Here is a 20,503-nt window from a genome sequence, read left to right as displayed (position 1 = left end):
GAAGTGGTAAATGCAATGCAGATAAAATTATTATTGACTTGTGGCTGCCAAATCCGATGTGTGAACTGCCAAATCCCATGTAATTGATTTAATCTGGCAATTAGGATAGAGTTGTAAACACAGCTGCCAAATCCAATGTGTAAACTGCCAAATCCCATGTAATTGATTTAATCTCGCAATTAGGATAGAGCTGTAAACACGGTCCCGTTCCTGGTCAATCGAGAACAATTCACACACTTCAGTGGTAAACAGAATTAACAGATTAGCTCATTATACCATTGAATGCTCAAACAATGTTAATTGGGGCGGTGATTCAATCAGGAGGTGTATCGGCGATCAGATCATGACAACCTACGAAAGGGATAATTTGAATTTGTCGAAAAAATACTGGAAACAAGGAAATACTGTACATTGTCACAAACGTTTTCAGGACTATAATTATTTTTATTAATGAAGCTTGGTTGGTCTATGATCATATACATGAAATTGATACGACTCAATTAAAAAAGTAAGACTTTGAAGCATGTTTTAGATCGCCCAATGTTTTCATTTATCATGTAAAGGGGGAAACCTCGACTCTGTGTGAAGCGTTTTTCAAATATACTAATTAAAATTTTTAATAAGTACATTTTAAGGAGTTTAAGCTCATATAAAATTATATAAAAATCAGATTTTTTTCTCTCTTGGGAAGATTTATTATAAATATGGACTATACTTTTCAGCATAACTTCTGATTCTGATATCGTAGAAAAAAATATGCAGGGAATGCTTGCACCCTCCTTTCTAGAAATACCGCTGAAACTGGGAAAGATTGCCCTTTCAAGACGTGTAGTGGGGTGTATGAAAACACGAGGCGATTGTGCAGATTTTTAATGCGGAAAAGGGATTGCCGTCATGCCGTGTATTGCATGCGACGAGCGACTGATGTTTTCAGGACAGTTATCTGAAGTTTTCGCGGTATAAAAAACAGTTCTATAACCCATGTAACATTACCATGAGGAATGTAATAATGATGTTACTATTAGGCTCATTTATTGGTGTGTTGAAATCGAAAACCTTTCTAGGTTATACCCAGGGTCTATGGTTAAACCATTTTTACCAATTTACCAGCGATTTTAAAATGAGGCCTATTTTCAGGGTCATTTTTTAATAAAGAAATCAGTATGGCTCCCAATCGGCTTTTAAAAAGCTATAATCCAAAAGCTTCAACCCCGCCAGGCCATTTCCCCTACCAGTTATCTGTTAATTAACAATATAAACATGATTTAAGATAAGAGTTTCAAATTAGTGACTTTAGGTAGGCCTATGTAAATAGATCGGTGCTGGAAGCTTACCGCGGTAGGCTTCGTATTGAGTTGATGCGATGGTGTTTATTGATCAGTCTCACACTTTTCGGTGATAAAACAGATTAGCTGATAACAACTAATTGTGTCGTGCGGCTCTGCGGTATAAAAACAATAGATGCGGCGCGTCCGTTCTACTGCAGGAAACCTTATAAATAATATTGTCAGCTTACCTTAGCTAAGTGATTACTTTGACTGGGGATGTTACATATCATGAATACCACCTGAGACAAGTAACACATCAAAAAGAATTAGCTTTTAAAAGCTATTGTTTATACTTCTAAAACAACAAGAGAAACTTAATCCATGTATGTATGAGACAATATTTTGAGTACAGATTCTGCAAGCATGATATTACACTCTTGTACTTCACACTTGATTGATTTATAGTGTGTGATTCTGAGTACCAATCACATCACTTGTATAGTGATTACTTTAATTCCCTCAAAATTAATTATTTTGAATTATGATATTTCGCTTAAGGTTAGCAACTATTTTAAACTGTTGCGATCTGGTAGTTCACAGCATTTTGCGAATGGTAGTAAGCTTTGGCACAATTTACATTGATCATTTCATTGCGAGCGTGTAGAAGAATTCAAATATCACATATACTTTGTAGGTCCTGTGGTTCTTGAGTTATGTTGTAAAGAGGGTTGAAACAACAACACTTTTGTAAAACGTACATGACTCATTAATAACAATAAATCAAGCAAGTTTTCAAAGTAAATGTGATTTGTAAATGAACTTTTGAAAAACATCAAAGTGTTATAATATTGATTTTTTTTTGGCTGCTTCGACCAACAATACATTGTGGTCGTGTTTTTTAAGTTGGGACCCCAAATATGGTGGTTTTGTGACATGCAAGACAAAATTTCTCATTTTTGATGGTGATATTTTTCTAGTCCTACATCACAGAGACCTGGTTTTAGTCTTATTTTTTTAAGCAATTTAGTAGGCTAAATGAATCAGAGGAGAAAACTAAAACAATTCACTTTGACTAATTAGTAAAGCTCGTTAAGTGGAATTAGGCAGGGGTGGTTGAGGTGGCGGAGCAGGACAATGCTCTACAATGGTGATTTAGTATACATTTTCTCAATAAACATTATTGATGGATTTCTACTTGTTTCTGTACTTGATATCATCATTCACTGCCTCAGAATTTGTTAATTGGACAATTGAAAATTACTATATTACTTCTTGCTACATGAATTAAGTTCATTGACCTCTGTGCATTTAAATAGGGATTTCATGTAGAGAATATTCAAATGGGTGCTACGGTTGAACGAAACATGATAAAAGCCTCAAATTTCTTAAGCAGACCTTGGTTGTGATCCTTGTTACTTTGGTAAAGTAATATTTAATAAAATGTAGAAAGTTTGCGACAAATCTGAAAAATTTGATCTGAAAAGTCACTTTTTATGGAAACGCTTTGTCAAATTTTCTTTTACCTTTCAAAATTAGATTGTTGAGCTTATTTTACATCTAGTTACACACCTCAATCATGAAAATTTGCATCTCCAGTGCCAGATAAGGGGTGTTTTGAAGAAATTCATATAAAAATTGATAGATTTTTGACCACCCTGTATCTATATAATTGAAGTACTTGACTGGTAAAAGTTCCGTATAGCTAGGTGGGCAATTAAGTTAGATATTATTAAACATGTGTCAAAACTTTACATTATCAATGTATGTTCAGGGGTGACCCCATAACTGAATTAATATTTTTGTCCTAATTTTGTTTGTTACACCCTGTATTATTATATGAGTCACCCTGTATAATGACTCTCATTGTATCATTTCTGAAATCGTCTGAGTATATGCTCTCAGAGTATATACTTTTATTGGGTTCTAATGTAAACGTATGGAGTTATAGCACCAAACCTGTAAAAGCATGTGATTTGCTTGAAAAATGCACATGGGACGCAATTGGTACCCAGTATAAAAAACATGACCTTGTGTACCCTTAATAATGTTCATACATTCAATAAATTTGAATCAAATTGATTGTTTTTTTAGTGATCAATTTTCCCAGCAGTGCATTGATGGTTTTCTTGCAATAACTTGACTGTTTTCTTTTGTCCCTCCCTTTTGTTGACAGTGAAATTTTAATAAATTTACTTTGAAGGATTGGTGTACATTCATGAAATTTATTAATTTTAACTTTGTTGTTTGTTATTACTGTTAGTGTAATTATTTCCTATTTCCTATAACTCCAGATTCTGACTCTGCCTTGGAGGTTCATCAGGGATAGTCAATATGAGCAAGTAATTTATCCACAGGAATTTTTTTTTTTAAGTAAAAGAAAAATAAATTAAAATTGATGTAAATGCATCTTTCACTACCTGGGCCAATTATTGTCAACAAAGGGTGGTATTATCAATACAAATTACAATAGACCTTATCAAATAAACCGGAACGGTATATATAACAATTGAAATGGCAGACATGTTGGTTTTGTTGGTTGTAAGTTTTAAGCGTCAGAAGGACAGGTCTCCAGTTCAATTCCATAACCATTCATACCTATCACCTATGTGGTATTTAAATGCCCCATGGTAGATATTATTTTTTGTTTTGGATAAAATTAAATAAAGCATGAATAAGAAATAGAGAGTACACACATGTCAATTTAAAGTAAAGAGATAGGCTTGTACAATAAAGGTTTACATTAAAATTGACAGCAATTTAGACTGTTTGGTTTACTTTGCATATCAATCAAGACTCACAGAAAGTAAGTAGCACCAGGGGCGGTAATTAAGTTCGTAGAACAAAGTACTTGAAAGAGAACTAGCCAAATTCTTCCTATCTCAATCTTGAACATTGGTCATTGCATACCTTAATGCACCCGTCGCAATTTGTCTTGAAACCTTCTATATCAATAAAATGGAAGTCTTCCAATTGGTCCATGAACCACTCTTCAGTGTAGGCTCACCAGCATTGATCACCAGCAAACCTGATACTATGATGGTAAGGCGTAAAATTCTAAAATATGTTTCACGTCCCTGGACCACAATATGGTTACTTTAGTTAACTGACCCCTCTGCCGTGAATGGCAGCTTGACAAACTTAGAATAGGGTACAGGACACAATCCAAGAACAGTCCCATTCCTACCACCAACCTTCTTCACTTGATGGCTTGCCTCAATTTTGCTATCAAAATTATATGATATATGCCTATGATTGTACTTTCATTTGGCAAATGAACTGTCATCAAGACTTTCCTGGAGTTTCAGAAAACAGCGATGAAGACCTTCCACTAGGGTGACTGAGTGATTATCTTCTCAGGGGTGGGAGATCCAGGTTCATCCACTGAATAGATTTATAATTCCAGTGATTAATATATGTTTTATCACCTTTGTCCCACTGCCTTTGACCTAATATAGAAGAAACTTGTCTCTGTCCTCATTCTAAGTGTATAGAAGGTGTGGACCTGATTATGTCAACTGGTATCAATTTTATGCATTAAGATTCTGGGACCCCATCTAGAAGACACCCTGGAATACCCAAATGTTAATGGATTTATGTTGAAAACACTTCCATCAGAGTTGTCATATTTTGTGGCTATCTCATTGTTCTTGTTTGGTTCTTTATTTATTATCAATGCCACTACACCAGCACGTATATCATTAGTGGTTATGTCAGCAAGTCTTTTGGCCCTTGGATGATTTTCAAGGACGCTCATTCCATCCTTGAACTCGAAGGACCATTTCGTTGCTGTTGAATATCAAGGACTTGATCACCATTTACAGCAGCTGTACATTGTTAAATTTCATTTGAGTTTTCACCACCGTAGGATCAAATTTCCATGATGACCCTTTGTTCACTTCTGGTACCTGTGAATTCAAGGAGGTAGGCTTCATCTGCAGATTGTCCTGTCCATATGCAGTGATGCAAAAATTGAATATTTTCGCAGTAATGATTTGAAGGAACAAGCTTTCAAATGAGACAAAATTCAAAGTAGCATACCTTGTTCTACAAACTCCTTGACCGCCCTCGTAAAATCACATAATTTGACTTGAAAAAAAGTGAATTGCCCAGGAAGAAATAAAATTGTATGGATGAAATATAAATTGCGATATTTCACATCAGGTTGCATGATTTCAAACCGTGAAAATCATTGTTTCTTGGCTCATGCCATGCATAGTAGAGGAAGCCAGAATGTGACCTTGAATTGTTGATCTGTCTCGAGTACGTATATTTTTCATGTTCATATTGTTTTTATGTAATTTATTTTTTATTTATTTATTTATTTATTTTTTTATTTTTATTTTTTTTTTTTTTTTTTTTTTTTTTTTTTTTTTTTTTTTTTTTTTTTTTTTTTATTTATTTTTTATTTTTTTTTTTTTTTTTTTTTTTTTATTTATTTATTTATTTAATGACATCGTTAATCGAGGGTAAACCCTGATCAGTGCAAGCACTGCTTTCCACAGGGCCCTAGTTTTAGCTATTTACTAAGCTTTGTGGACTCAGATTGGCTTAGAGACTGTTTTTTTTTTAATTTAAAATGTTTGTAGAACATATTAATTCAATATTTAATTATAAGATACTTTTAAAAGCATTAGAAAAATCCTTGGGAATTAATGTTGGTTCAATGTACAATTCATGTTCTAACTATGTACACAATGTTAGCTTGATTTTGGTGTGTGCATAGAATAAACAGTGAGCAATTATTGGGAATGTTAAATTCAAATTAAACATGAACGCACAAATTTACATGGGTATGTACGGCGTGTCATTTTAACTCATTTCCCTGCAAAATTTCTGATTCAGTCTTCACCCGATTCCAGGAAATATGTAGTTTGATTTTAAAAATAATCCTGTTTTGGCAAATCAAACATAGCTAAATCCTAATCCTTTTAATTTTTTTTTTTTTTAATTTAATGGAAAATGGGCCAAAAGCATGCAATTTGGTATGTTTTCTTACAATTAATATTGCAGTCGCAAAATTAAAATACCTGGCACATGTCTACGCATTCAAAATTTTGAGTAAAGGTTATAAGTTTCTCATAATTTTAATGTTTTATGTTAGTTTTGATAAGTTATGAAAGAGATTAGAAAATGAGTTTTCCTAAAATTAGAATACATGACCTGAAATAAGTACAAGTCTTTGGGCTTGATTGTCACAGCAAAATTTGACTTTTTATTTCCAATTACAGTTCTAAGTAAAGGATTATGGCAAAACAGGGTGATATTTGTTTAATGGAAAGAAAAATTAGTACTGTATTTTCTTGAATCTGGAATAGTAGACACATCATGCAGAAGCACCTACCTGTGTGTGTTTATAATGATTACCAAGTTATAAGTACCCCTTTCATGATTAAGATCCCAGTGGATTTGAAATCTTACTTCTTGCCTCTTCAACAGAGACAATTCTGGGATTTGAAACAGTAATCCTGACATAAATAAACAAATTTTTGTACATCTAAAATTCTGCTCAACTGATTATCAAGTCATTGCATGATTGATCATGGCACATAATGGGAATACTTAACATCCTACATGACGGAAACTGTCCCATTGAACAATTATGCGTACATATGATGAATCTTGTCTGCAACTGATTTACTTCATTGATATTCTTGACTGATATTGCCTGCCAGTTCTACAAAAGATTGATTTTAGATGGAAGCTCATGGTACAGACGGTTGACTTCTTTACATATTTTAAAAGACATTTGCAGATTTTATGATGTGAGGGGTTCAACTGATTATTCACCTAATGACTTTATGATACTTTACATTCATAATTTATATGATTTCAGGAAGTACTACTAAATGCAAATTTTGACAAAACAGCATAATACTTTTTCATCATTTCAATCCACACTACTCTTAAAATGAAATGATATGTTTTATCCATGAATTAATTGACATTATGATATATAACTTGCCAACATGATTTGCCATTGCTCTAAAGTGTTTAAATGTTATCCGCAGGCTTACATTTATTGCATAATTTATTTCCATGATATAAAAATAAGGTGATTGATGTTCTAGGTTTAGAAAGACACAAAGAATGTCTTTTGAATTGCAACCTCCTGCCTGTTTGTGTAGAATATTTTAAATCAATTGTTGTAGTGAAGGTCAGAGAATGTCTGTTACCTTTCTGAAATATTGCATTCAAACATGAATATATGTTATGTCAGTAACATTGGTTGAAATATTGAACTCAGAGATGTAAGTTTTGAGAAAATGTATTTACAGATTTCAGGAAATGGGATCTTGTTTCAGGAAATGTGAAAGATGCGTTAATATCGTTTCGAGACCATTTTCAGAATGTCAATTGTTTTGTCACTACATCTCTATTAACTGAAAATATAGTCACTGGAATTCAATGTTTCGTTGCGGAATTCACAAATCTGTCATCTGAACTGACTTATTGAAATTGAGGTTATATGATGCTTCATGTTTGATATATTCCACTTAGGAGACTTGTCCAATTTGTATTGTTTCCAACTGGTTGAGTCCCAATTCTCACTTTGATTTTCATTAAAAGGATGTCAAAATTCAAATCTTGTTTGCTAGCAAAATGACTTTATATCCATTCAAAGCAAGTAAAGAAGACTGCAGCTTTAGGTTGCTATTATGTATTACAGCTCGGCTTATATGTGACTTGCTCTGACGAAACCCGCCATAAGTCGCACTCAGCCATTTCGAGATACCGTCTGTAGAGTCAAAGTTGGGAAAGGGTTAAAACCTTCCAGATTTTGTTTTTCTGTTTTATTATTTTTGATTCCTTAACAAAATATTCTTTAACGCCTAAAGCACTAAAATCTAGCATTTTCTAAGCCAAAACCAGGTCCTTAACATGTCACTGTTTTCCAATTTTAAAGCCATTTTTCTTACATTTGCTTTTTCTCTATGTGTCGCTTCCCCCTTTCCCATTGAAAGACCGTAGAATGAGGACCACATGTCCCAGAAACATTATTTTGGTATCAAATAAAAGCTGAAGACCTATACTAAATGATGACATCAAAAACTCAATTTTCAAAATTAGTGACTTATGTCTGGTTTTGTGGGAGCAGGTCACATATTATAATTGGTTGAACCATATTGTTAAAAGCAATAAGGGAAGTATTATATCTAATCCAATGCTTTAGTTAAAGTACATCTATCTACCCATTCTCCCACTCTTTACAGTAATACAAACACATCCAACTGAAATCAGAGGTCCCGCATTCAACCACCTCAAATCCAGCAACTGATTGCTCTCTCGAACTCTTATACAATTTTCCATCACATCTTTGTACTTAACCCATGCAGACAAATCAAGTCAATATAAATTACACTGACATGTGATCACATGTCGGATTCTTTTCAAAGAGAAGAATGTAGTTTGTGTAAATATTATTATAAATAAATGGTAAAATTATTCAGTTCTTTTTGAAAGTGTGAGCCAAGGTTGGGTCAACAGCAAGTGATGGGTGGTGCACTGGTTGGATGCTGATTTCTTTTCTACAATTGTGTAATTAGATTGATAATACAAATCACAGGATTAAACAAGTGAAAGTTTGTGTGAACCCTTTCAATATTTCTCCCTAAATTCTAAAAACTTCTGGTTTTTTTTGTAATATTTGTCCTCATCATCACACCTGATGAAATATACCTGTGAAGATATATGTGATGCAATCAAACAAAATTGGTGTGACGATTTGACCTGAAATTGGCTGAAAACCCATGCATCCAAATTGAGTTTGTGAGATATATTTACAGTAATAATATCCTTTTAACATTAGAAAATAAATGCTGCAAGTATTTTTGTCTGTATCTTTAGATTTACTTTTTTCATTGAAAAGTACCATTAAAGATTTTCCATTTAAGGTTATAATATATTCTAGTATTGTGTTTCCTTCAAAATCAATGAAGATCTGTGTCAATTGCAGCAGTCATACACAAGAGACCTGAATCTTAAGTATTGGCATTGATTGTAATAAAAGTCCTACATTGTAGATGGTATAAAAAAACTCTGTCACATTTTCCTAAAGTTTAAAAATAACGGTTAGTTAATAAAAAAGGATAAGTGAAATTTAGCAATGTGACTGAGGTTTATTTGCCCGAAATTATTAACATTGAAAATGATCCAATACTCTTACAATTATAGACTTATACATGCTTTTTATATCATGTTAATAAATTGCAATTATGAAAACTAAAAACTTTAAGATTGAAAAATATATTAACCATCAAAAATATATGCAAAAATACCCTCTTATCTATGCTTCACAACTGCTGCTTTCATTGTAAGAAGCAAGAACAGCATTGTCAGAGACTATGGGCTTTATTCTGTAATCAATAAGTATGTTGAACAAAGGTATTTCTCTCAGAACACAAAGGTGTCGGTTTGAACTCTGGTAAAATTTTGATTCTAATAAATTCATTTTTCTTTTGATAATTAAGAGGAAATTATAATGGCAAAAAATCTGTCTTATAAAACTGAATACATCGCAATCTAGCCTCATATAAATGTATGTGAAAAAATACCCACAATGCCCTGTTAAGGCTGAAAGATTGTCTCAAAGCTCCTCTGATTTTCAAAATCTAATGCGGAATGTGCTTTGTTGTTTAATAATTTATTTTGTGAGACTGATGGGAACACAGTAATATTGCACAAGTATATTGCACATAATAATGCTACATTTAAATAAATCGCAAATACAATTTTTTTACTTCAAAAGTATAATGAGCTGTTTTTATATGCTCGGCTCAACTCTTCTAACCTTCAAAACTAGCCTTCTAGCATTTTCTTAAAATACGGTACTGTAATTTAATGCTGCCTCCTGTAATTGCAAAAAATGTGACATTATCAATTGAACCACCCCTAACGATAAGTACTGGGTTTGTATTAACCTGTTTGAGGTATTCTGTATTGGTTTCACAATAAATTGCCATGTATTGATAATGATCATGCTTTTATGCCGGAGACACTAGACAAGCACACTTCTTTTGAAGTATAATTGGTTGCATTAAGGTGCCCCTGGCAAAGACAAGTGTTAATTTTCTAATTTGTGGATGCCTTATGAGGTACCAGCAAAAGGCATTATACTTGACTTGTGACAAGATGGTTATTAGGCTATAATACAAATGTATCATCCACATTGGAATCATGTATAGATCTAGTGACAGGATTCACAGAAAACTCATTGAAAGTATGTACATTGTATATACATGTGTTATAATTAATATGTGGTAATTAAGCATCGGAAGAAAACACGATCATGATTTTTTTTTTCGGCTGCATTTGTGTTTTTTGGGTGCAATTGTGTGTTGTGTTTTTGTAATTTAAAAAAAAAATTTAAGTTATGGACCCTAACTTTATTGTTATTCAAGGTTGGAACCAGAGATAGACTGCTATTTAAAAAAAAACTACAAGCTCTGAGGTTTTTATTCAAAGCTGGATAAAGTTGTACATTTCAAATACTTTTGCTTCTATTGAACAGCTAGCAATGCATGTTCATTCAATATGTCCCAGGCTGTTCAATAGAAGCAACAGTATTTAAAATGTACAACTTTATCCAGCTTTGAATAAAAACCTCAGAACTTATAGTTGTTGTTTTTTTTGGTTTTTTTAAAGAGCAGTTTATTTTTTTCGGGAAATCATGATTTTTCACATTTTTGGAAAACCTTGGTGCGTTTGTTGGCTTCCCAAATTGTGTTTTTCTCTGGTGCTTACGTGGTAATAATGGAACTTTTGGAATTGAAAGCACATATGTGATCAGAATGACAGGAACCCACAACAAGTGAACAAACCTAGGACTTGTCATTACCTTCACCATATTGTTCCTACACCATTGTAAAACCCATCACCCCTTTACACTAATCATAAGTGTCATGACTTGTAGACACCCTGACGCACCCTCTGCTTGAACTCAAGAGGTTTGAAATCTTGATAGAAATCCTAATCATGTTTCTCATCTATCAGGTCTTTATTTTGCCAAATTTGATCAAACTTATTGGGCCGTATGCACAAAAGAGTTAGACCGGGTCTAAGTGGATTTTAGTTCCATCAGGAATGGTCCTTTACTCCTATTTCCTTCCTAAAGTAGCTAGCAAATTCTAAAGATTTAAATGCAGAGTTCAAAAATAATACAAAATATCTTAAGCAAATGTAAAGGAAAATGTCTTTTCTCCTGGGACTAAATTCCACGTAGACCAGGTCTAACTTTAGACCCGGTCTAAATCTTTTGTGCATATGGACCATTAAGTTAATCATGGGGTACTTGATTAGTCTGACTGCACAAAATTCCATCCAGCGGAACTTGTTTGAGAAACAAAATTTAATCCAAATGCATTTGCCTGTTGCTATGACGTTATAAAAACTAACTGTATTGTTTTGTTTTTGTTTGTTTTGCATGTTTACAGGTAGTATGTTTCTTGCTCCCACAAGTGCATTGGGTTCTGGTCTTTATGCCATAAGTCTTTATGGTGGTCTTGTGCTGTTCAGTGGCTTCCTTCTTTACGACACACAGCTTATCATGAAGAAAGCTGAAATGTATCCCCGCTATGGACCGGCACCGTTTGATCCTATTAATTCGTAAGTATTACCAAAAAGTATTTATGAGTTTGTGGTAATTGACCTATAGGATCTCACATCACCAAAAAAGTCCCATAAAAAGGAATAACTCTTATTATTTGACTAACTGAATTTTAAAATCGATCATCAACCTACTACAATAATTGCCCAAGTAATTTTTGCGAACAAAGTTCAAAATATGGTTCAAGTATGCATCAGTTGCACTCTAATTATTCTGATTATTCCCTTTAATTTGACTCATTATCATGTGATCTTGTGCAAAGTTTGGTGAATAAATATGTTTAAAATGCATGTTTCAGTTGAATACCTGAGTGGAAGAAGGGCCCAACTCCATCAAAACTGTTTTTGAGATATTAAGAAAAAACTTAATATTTGGAAAAGTTTTATAGACAGAATGTTTTCATCTTCAGGGGACTTTAAATACATGAACATACAGTATTACATACATTCAAAATCATATCATGTTTCCATGGCAACGATACAGGTCTTAATACGAGCTGGAGTTGGACCCTTCTTCCACTAATATACTGCAGGTGCCAGTTTTGTAAGCAGATATGTTATAAATAGCTACAGAAATGTGGAAATTATCCATTAATTGCACAAGTAGAAGCATGTAATATATGTTAGCAAGGGAGTTTATTGCAGTGAAAAGCAGATTTCATGGATGAACAAAATTCCTCTTTAGTCCAATATTTGTGGAAGAAGGGCCCATGGAGTTGGGCCTTTCTTCCATGAAAACCATGATTAAGTGTATGTGGAAAGTGGATTTTGGCTCATCTTTCATACACAAGGAAGAACAGTCTGCTGGCAATAAAATGCTGGGTCTAACTCATTTTTGTAAAAAAATTAAAGTTGGGTCCTTCTTCCACTCAGGTATTCAATTATATTTTGTACTTTGTTGTCAAAATTACAAAAGAATGACTTAGGCAATTAGCACAGTAGATTGAAAATATAAAGCACCCTCATTTTGCACACAAATGTACACTTTATAGAATAAAAATTGCCACACAAAAGCAGAAAAAGCTGAATAATTTGGCAAAGAATTGAAAATCAGTGTTAAAAATAGCTAAAAAAATATGTATATTAGTGAAAGCTGTTGGTATATTGTCCAGGTCTTGAATTGAAAATTATATGAAGTTTTGTTAGAAAAATATAAGTGATCACATCAAAGAACTGTATTAATTCCAATTCCACCCACCCATCTTATCAGGTGATGTCTGCCAAGAAAACATGTTCAGCTGGAGTATACAATGTAACTTGCCAAACTCTGACTTTTTTGTAATCTGCAAGTCTTATGTGTTTTATGCAAACATATTATGGATAAGTCAATGCATTTTTGTATTCAAGTACACTCCATTTCTCATTTGCAATACCAATGTTATTTTATCTCTATGCATAAACCAAATAAATATTCAGAGAGTCCAGACCAAGTCCGCTAATATTGTGTATTGCTCATAGAAGGCAAAATCATGTACCTCTGGAACAGGGCTAAAAAAACACCCAAAATGGGAAGTGCATTTTGTTTTTGTTTTTTTTTCTTGCCATAACTATATATGTTCAGATGGAGGCTTAGTGGTCACTATGGTGGGGTGTGTTTGTGTGTATGTGTAAGTGGGGGTAGGGTTGTGTTAGGGTATATCCTCGGGGTGTGTGTGCTTAAATTTGGGGGTAGCAATATTTAATGTCAAATTAGTGCAGAGTCAATTAGATATGAAAATCTGGTACCGTAATTTTCTTGGTTACTGGATCATGCTATTTTGGTATGCCTTCGAGTGCCATATACTTTGTGTGGTGATCGTTTCGATCGTGGTTCATTACTCAAGAGCGTGGCCCCATTGACATAGTAACATTATGTAACTTCGATACTGAATAGTAGGGCTTACTTAGCTAGCTGTCCTTTAGCCTAAAGTCACTTTACCTTCATATATTGAGAAGAATTCCTGATGTGCAGAATTATTATTAAACTTTTGATGCTGTTTGAATTTATACTACAAAATAATAAGTCTGGGGGTTTTGTTGTATGTCCAGACATTGGTGACAAAATCCACATGATTGTGAAGCTGCATCCTAATAAGTGTGTGACCGTAATTTGTTGAAAATTAGCAAGGGACTGAAATGGAATATCTAAATTGCTATTAAATTCATCCTGGTGATGACTTAAAATATCAATGTTCACAAGTTTATGATTGATTGAAATGATATTTATCTGGGCCACTGATAATAGAGATGCAGGGTCCTCTGCAATGGTTTTGGACAAAGGTGACAGCCATGTAAGAATTATTTGTTAATAGTCTTCTCTGTGTGAACATCACCACATTGGTGTCTACTTAATTGCCATGTACATAAACTTTTCAGTCCATGTGAATTACCAGAGGACATATAGTATGGTGTGATGTACAGGGGCACCAAGCCCAGCTGTGAATAGTGGCCAATGATAACAGGTTGACTAGTGTGTATTAACCCTAACAGAACTAGACTAAAGCTCACTATTAAAACCACTCTGCGTGCATGCATTCCACTGGACTTGATGACGCAATCAGACCAAGTCATATATACCCAGGGAATCGCTTGGCGGGCCAACGCCACCTGTGTAGCTACATGCTGGGGATCTTCTGCGTGGCATGCGAGGGGTCCGAGGTTCGAATCTCGGCGGTGCCAGGTGAATTTCTTCTTCATCTTCTCTCCTTTTTCGTTCCTTCTTTCCCTTCCGATAGCCAAAAAACCACGGGTAGGGTTAGGGTTAATACACCATTTCATGCCCATGGTAATTACTAACTGTGAAAGCTAAAAAAAGGTCTGGCTTCGCAAGTTTTGAGGACCTAGACAATATGCCCCTGGACAATATGAGGCAAAATTAACTAGACTTAGTTGTGGTCTAAGACCACAAACACAGCCGTGTTGTGACCTCTTAATGACCTTTGATCCCAAAATCTACGAAATCCACATAGGCATTGGCTTATGTCAATGCATGTGTGCATATAGTATCACTGTGCCATGTTATTTGTGGCAGAAGGGACATTTTGAATGTTTTTCGTCTTGGACCAGAAGTGACCCCTTAATGACCTTTGACCCCAAATGAAAAAAATACCACGTATACACTGGGTAACATCAATTCATGTGTGAATATACCGTCACTGTGCTATGTTTTTCTTGGCTGATAAAATTTTGTGAAGGTATTTCGTTTTATACCAGAAGTGACCCCTTAATGACCTTTGACCCCAAATAAAAAAAATACCACGTATACATTACGTAAACATAATTCTTGTGTGTACCAAAAAAAAATTGGACAAAGTGGTATTCAAAATGAAGGGACAAATCTTCTCTTTCTATTGGTGGCATCAGTATCAATACATAGCTTACATGCTTTTAGAAGCCAAAAAGTGGTACATGACTGATTTCTTGTTTTTTGCATCATTTTGTGGCCTATACATGATCAATTTGATTGATCAATATCAAAGACCCTAGATACAAGAGTGGATACAAAATCTGCCATTGTGCACTGTAAACAAAAAGAGATGCAGACGCAGTTCTGTGTCCGGATGTATGTCAGACCTCTATGGAACTGTCCAGTAGGTAAAAAATACATCAAAGGTGTAAATGTAATTAATATATGATCGTATCTCCTTCTTTTCACGTCTAGTGTTGTTCAAGTCACATCTAGTCTAGCTTTTGATTAGAATCATGAAAGCTCATATGTTCCTAGTCTATTCTTATACATCTTGATGTGATTTTTGCATCATTAAATAATAGGTATCAAAGCCTGTGTGGCAAACCCACATCCTGTCAATAGGGAATTTTGTATGATATCAAAGAAAGAACACTTTCATATTAGTGACATATTGCACTCATCACTGAGCCATGATAATTATCAAATTCAGCCACTAGAGATTGTCAGCATATTGTACAAGTTTCAATTTCCTTTTGGGAAAAAATGGATAACTACAATAGCTGATTTGCTATTTTTGTGAGTAAAATGTTTTGCTCGCCAACAAATTGTTATCAGCAAATAACCTATAGCTGTTTGTCATGGATGCCTTTGTCAGCAACAATTCTCAGTGGAACTGATTATAGGTTAATATATGTGTACCAATTATTTTGAGGAGAAAAGTCAAGTAAAGAGGACATTATTGTGAAAAACCTGGAACTGTAGCCCAAGGGATATTCTACAAATGTTCTAAGGTCCAAAACAAAAGGCACTTTCAGACCTGAATTATTGCTTGAGGAATTTTTTACAACCTGTGATAAAATACCACAAATATTGTGGCTAACTTGACTGATTGTCCATGCCTCTGTATACCCCGACCTTTTAGCACATCATGTGGACTTGAATTTACCACGACCAGTTTGTACCCAGGTATAATTTCTGGAAATTGCATGCAGGTTCTAAAAATTAATCTGCAGTTCAATTGTAAACAAATTTCATTCGAGTGAAAATCGCAATGGAAAATGGATGTAAAATTGAAGCTCTTTTATCTCCTTTCACCTCATCGACAAATTGGTGTTGGAAATGATGCAAAAATGGACAGCAACAAATAATCCAAAAAAATGATGTTGGATAATGAGTGATTTGATTGACAGTCATACTGCACTAATTCACTAATTAAGGGTGGTCTTAACCCTGAAATTATGGAAACCTTTGCGCCTCGTAACTTCTAAATTGTTGGTCTAAAGTATAAAAGTATACATATTTAGAATCAAAATGACTTGATGAATGCATCTGTGAGGTCAAATTTGGGTAAAAATGCTCAGTTGGTCAAAATTCAAAAAAAAATAAAAAGCAGTCCTAGATATTTTATGTATTTTTCAAAAATTAATAAAAAAATAATTTTTACTCAAATTTTGTGTTAAGATGACCAAACAAAAAATTTGGGCCAAAAACCTTCTTTTTTTTTTTTCTCCAAAACTGAGTATTTTTGCCCAAATTTGACCTCACAGATGAATACATCAAGTCATTTCCTTTCTAAATAGGTATATTTATATATACTTTAGACCAATAATTAAGAAGTTATGAGACCCCAAAGTTATTGCAATAATTCCAGGGTTAAGACCAGCCTTAATAAATAATTGTTTGAGATATAATACAGTGTGTTTGCATGTTTTCTGATTTTGATTTATGAAATCTTTATTGAGGGTTTAAACTACTTCAGTGGCTAGCACTGCTTTCCAAGCAGGCCCTCATGCATAAAGTGAAATTATATTTACAAGATTTACAGAATATCTACCACAAAAAAAAAAAATACATGATATTTATAAGATTATACTAAAATATAAATACATTTTAAGTACATTAACAATATAATAAATCTAAAATACATACAATAATAATAAATGATTATAATTCAGAAACAATGATGCTTGTCTTGAATTTATGCAATGACAGAGTTTCAAGGTTCACACAAAATGAAGGTGGTAAATTATTCCATAATTTGCAGCTCTTACAATAAATGTATGTATTAGAATTGTATTTGGGCACAATCAATGTGTTTGAAGAATGACTCCTTGTTTTGTGATCATGAGCATTATAAACAAAGTCAAACTGATTACATAAATATTCAGGACACATATTGTTGATACAAAAGTAAGAAATAACCATATGATTAGACAATCTATCACAAAGTTTAATCCAATTTAAAGAATTGAATACCTGAGTGGAAGAAGGGCCCAACTCCAATTTTTACAAAAATGAGTTAGACCCAGCATTTTATTGCCAGCAGACTGTTCTTCCTTGTGTGTGAAAGATGAGCCAAAATCCACTTTCCAAATAGTCTTCCACATACACTTAATCCTGGTTTTCATGGAAGAAAGGCCCAACTCCGTGGAGTTGGGCCCTTCTTCCACAAATATTGGGTTAAAGAGGAATTTTGTTCATCCATGAAATTTGCTTTTCCCTACAATAAACTTTCTTGCTAACATATTATATGCTTCTACTTGAGCAATTAATGGATAATTTCCTAATGTCTGTAGCTTTTTATAACACATCTGCTTACAGAACTGGCACTTGCAGTATATTAGTGGAAGAAGGGCCCAACTCCAGCTCGTATTAAGACCTGTACCGTTGCCGTGGAAACATCATATATGATTTCCAATGTATGTAATACTGTATGTTCATGTATTAAAGGTCCCCTGAAAATGAAAATATTCTGTCTATAAAACTTTTCCAAATATTCATTTTTTTCTTAATATCTCAAAAACAGTTTTGATGGAGTTGGGCCCTTCTTCCACTCAGGTATTCAATTGAACATATCATCTACTGGTGTTCTAATATCAGCAGAGAATTATTGTAGCTAATATGTTGCGAAGTACTTCTACTTATTTAAAAACATCAACTTGTTCAATAAATTTGTCATCAAATGTGAGAGTTATGTCATTGTAATAATTGATTGTATGATTAGTTCCAAAATCATCAACTTAATTTTATCAGTATTTAAAGTGAGCTTATTAGCTTTAAACCAGTTAACAACAGCTTTTAGGTTAGATTCTAATTGCACTCATAGGTCATCTGCATTTTTGCTTAACGCATAAAAGAAGTATCATCTGCATACATTACTGTCTTACTAGTTACAACATCTGGTAAACAATTCACAAAAATTATAATTAGCAGGGGGCCAAAATTGAGCCTTGAGGGATTCCAGTATAATAAGTTTTTAAATCTGGCAGTAAAGAATTCACATGCATAGCTTGAGCCATATTACATAAGTTTGATTTAAACCAATCAAGTTCATTTCCCTTAATAACATAATCAGCAAGTTTATTAATTAGAATTTCATGATTTACTGTATCAAAAGCCTTTTTTACATCCAAAAATATAACTCCTGTTTCAAAACCATTGTCCATATTATTAGGAATATAATCTTGTACATCTAGTAAAGTTGTTGTTGTGGAATGATTGGATCTAAAACCAGATTGGGAATCAGAAAGGATATTGCTACTACAAAGATAATCATACAATTGGTTATGAACAATTCTTTTAATAATCTTTGAAATGATTGGCAAGACAGAAATTGGTCTATAATCGCTAACATTATTACCACCAGATTTTAAAAATTGGAGTAACTTTGGCTTTCTTCCACTCATCAGGAAATTTCGAATATTTAAAGAAAGATTACAAATATGAGCAAGTGATTTAGACAGATAAGGTGCAGCCAATTTGAGTAGTTCTACATTGAATTTATCTAAACCTGGTGATTTATTATTATCCATATTACATATTTGATTATATACAAAATCATAGGATACAGAATAGAATCTAAAGCGCTTACTATGGTTACATTGAAATATACTACTTTTATCATCATTACATGGGCAGGTGATATCAACATTATGAAATTGTCACCTACTGAGGTGAAGAATTTATTAAATTAGTCAGCAGTGTCCTTACAATGTACTTGTAGGAATATTACCATTTTGGCTTATAATGTTAGACACATTTGGCATATCCTTTTTACTTGGAATTAATTTTGAAAGTGGTTTCCACAATTTTTTACTCTAATGTATATTAATATTAATTGCCCTTTCAAAGTGCTTCTTCTTTAAATAAAATTTCATATTATTGGCTCTATTTCTAATTGACTTAGCCTTTTCCCAATCATCAGGGTCATTGGTGTTTATATGAGCCTTGGCATAAAAATAATCCCTATCATTGCATAATTTAAGAAAATGACTGTCTACCCACTCAGTTTGCCACTCAGATAAAGCATCATACATCATCATCAATATGGTTTACTCAATATTCTGAATGGTGGCAACAAAGTGTGATTCATCAAAATTTTGAAATTTCTTGATGTGACAGTTCTTGGAGGCAAATTAATTTGTGTTTACGAACAACATACAGAGTGTATTCAATAATAAGTCACTCATGACAGAGTCATCCTCATTTAAATAAATGTCTGTCCTCCATAAGGTAAGACGGGGCACGAAGATAAAATAAAACAGGTTAAAGGTATGGATGGTTGTGGAATCAATCTAGAGACCTGTCGCTCTGTCATCTTAAGGGGGTACTACACCCCTGGCCAATTTTGTGCCTATTTTTGCATTTTTCTCAAAAATTATAGCTCATTGGTGACAAGTAAGATATGTATATTATAGGGGCAAGGACTACAACTACTGCACTGGAAATTTTATTTCAGCACAGACAACAGTTGTGGAGTTACAGTCAAAAATGAGGAAAACCAATATTTGATCAATAAATCAATAACTACTTGTCTTGAGTTGCTGAATTTTCAGTGCAGTAGTTGTAATCCTTGCTCCTAGTATACATATCTTACTTGTCACCAATGCGCTATAATTTTTGAGAAAAATGCAAAAATAGGCACAAAATTAGCCAGGGGTGTAGTAGTAGCACATTTGAAAGAAAAAGGAATTGAGGCAAAATCCAAGTTTGAGCAAAAGAAATTAGACAAACTAAGTGAAAATATTCACTGAGTTTCTCCTCAAAGTCAGGTTTTGATGTTACAAAATACATGTATGTCAAGCTTGTGCCGAAGTTTGAAGAAAAAGAGGTGGATAAGTATTTTCAACACTTTGAAAAGATTGCTATAAATTTAAAATGGCCTAAAGAGCATTGGACCCTGCTGTTACAAAGTAGTTTTGTGGGGAAGGCCAGGGATCTGTCACTAGACAAGTGTAATGATTTT

General features: G+C 33.6%; 1 protein-coding gene across 1 annotated transcript in view; it reads left to right on the top strand.

Moving 5' to 3' along the window:
- LOC140158583 (growth hormone-inducible transmembrane protein-like) overlaps positions 1–20,503 on the top strand; it is a 47,949-nt gene that overhangs the window by 15,524 nt on the left and 11,922 nt on the right. The window contains 1 exon segment of the mRNA XM_072181724.1: positions 11,699–11,870. Within this exon segment, the coding sequence (XP_072037825.1) occupies positions 11,699–11,870 (172 nt within the window).

This window comes from Amphiura filiformis, chromosome 8, assembly GCF_039555335.1.
Source record: "Amphiura filiformis chromosome 8, Afil_fr2py, whole genome shotgun sequence".
Classification (NCBI taxonomy): Eukaryota; Metazoa; Echinodermata; class Ophiuroidea; order Amphilepidida; family Amphiuridae; genus Amphiura; species Amphiura filiformis.
Note: the sequence above shows the minus strand (reverse complement) of the source record. Positions and strands in the feature narration are given on the sequence as shown.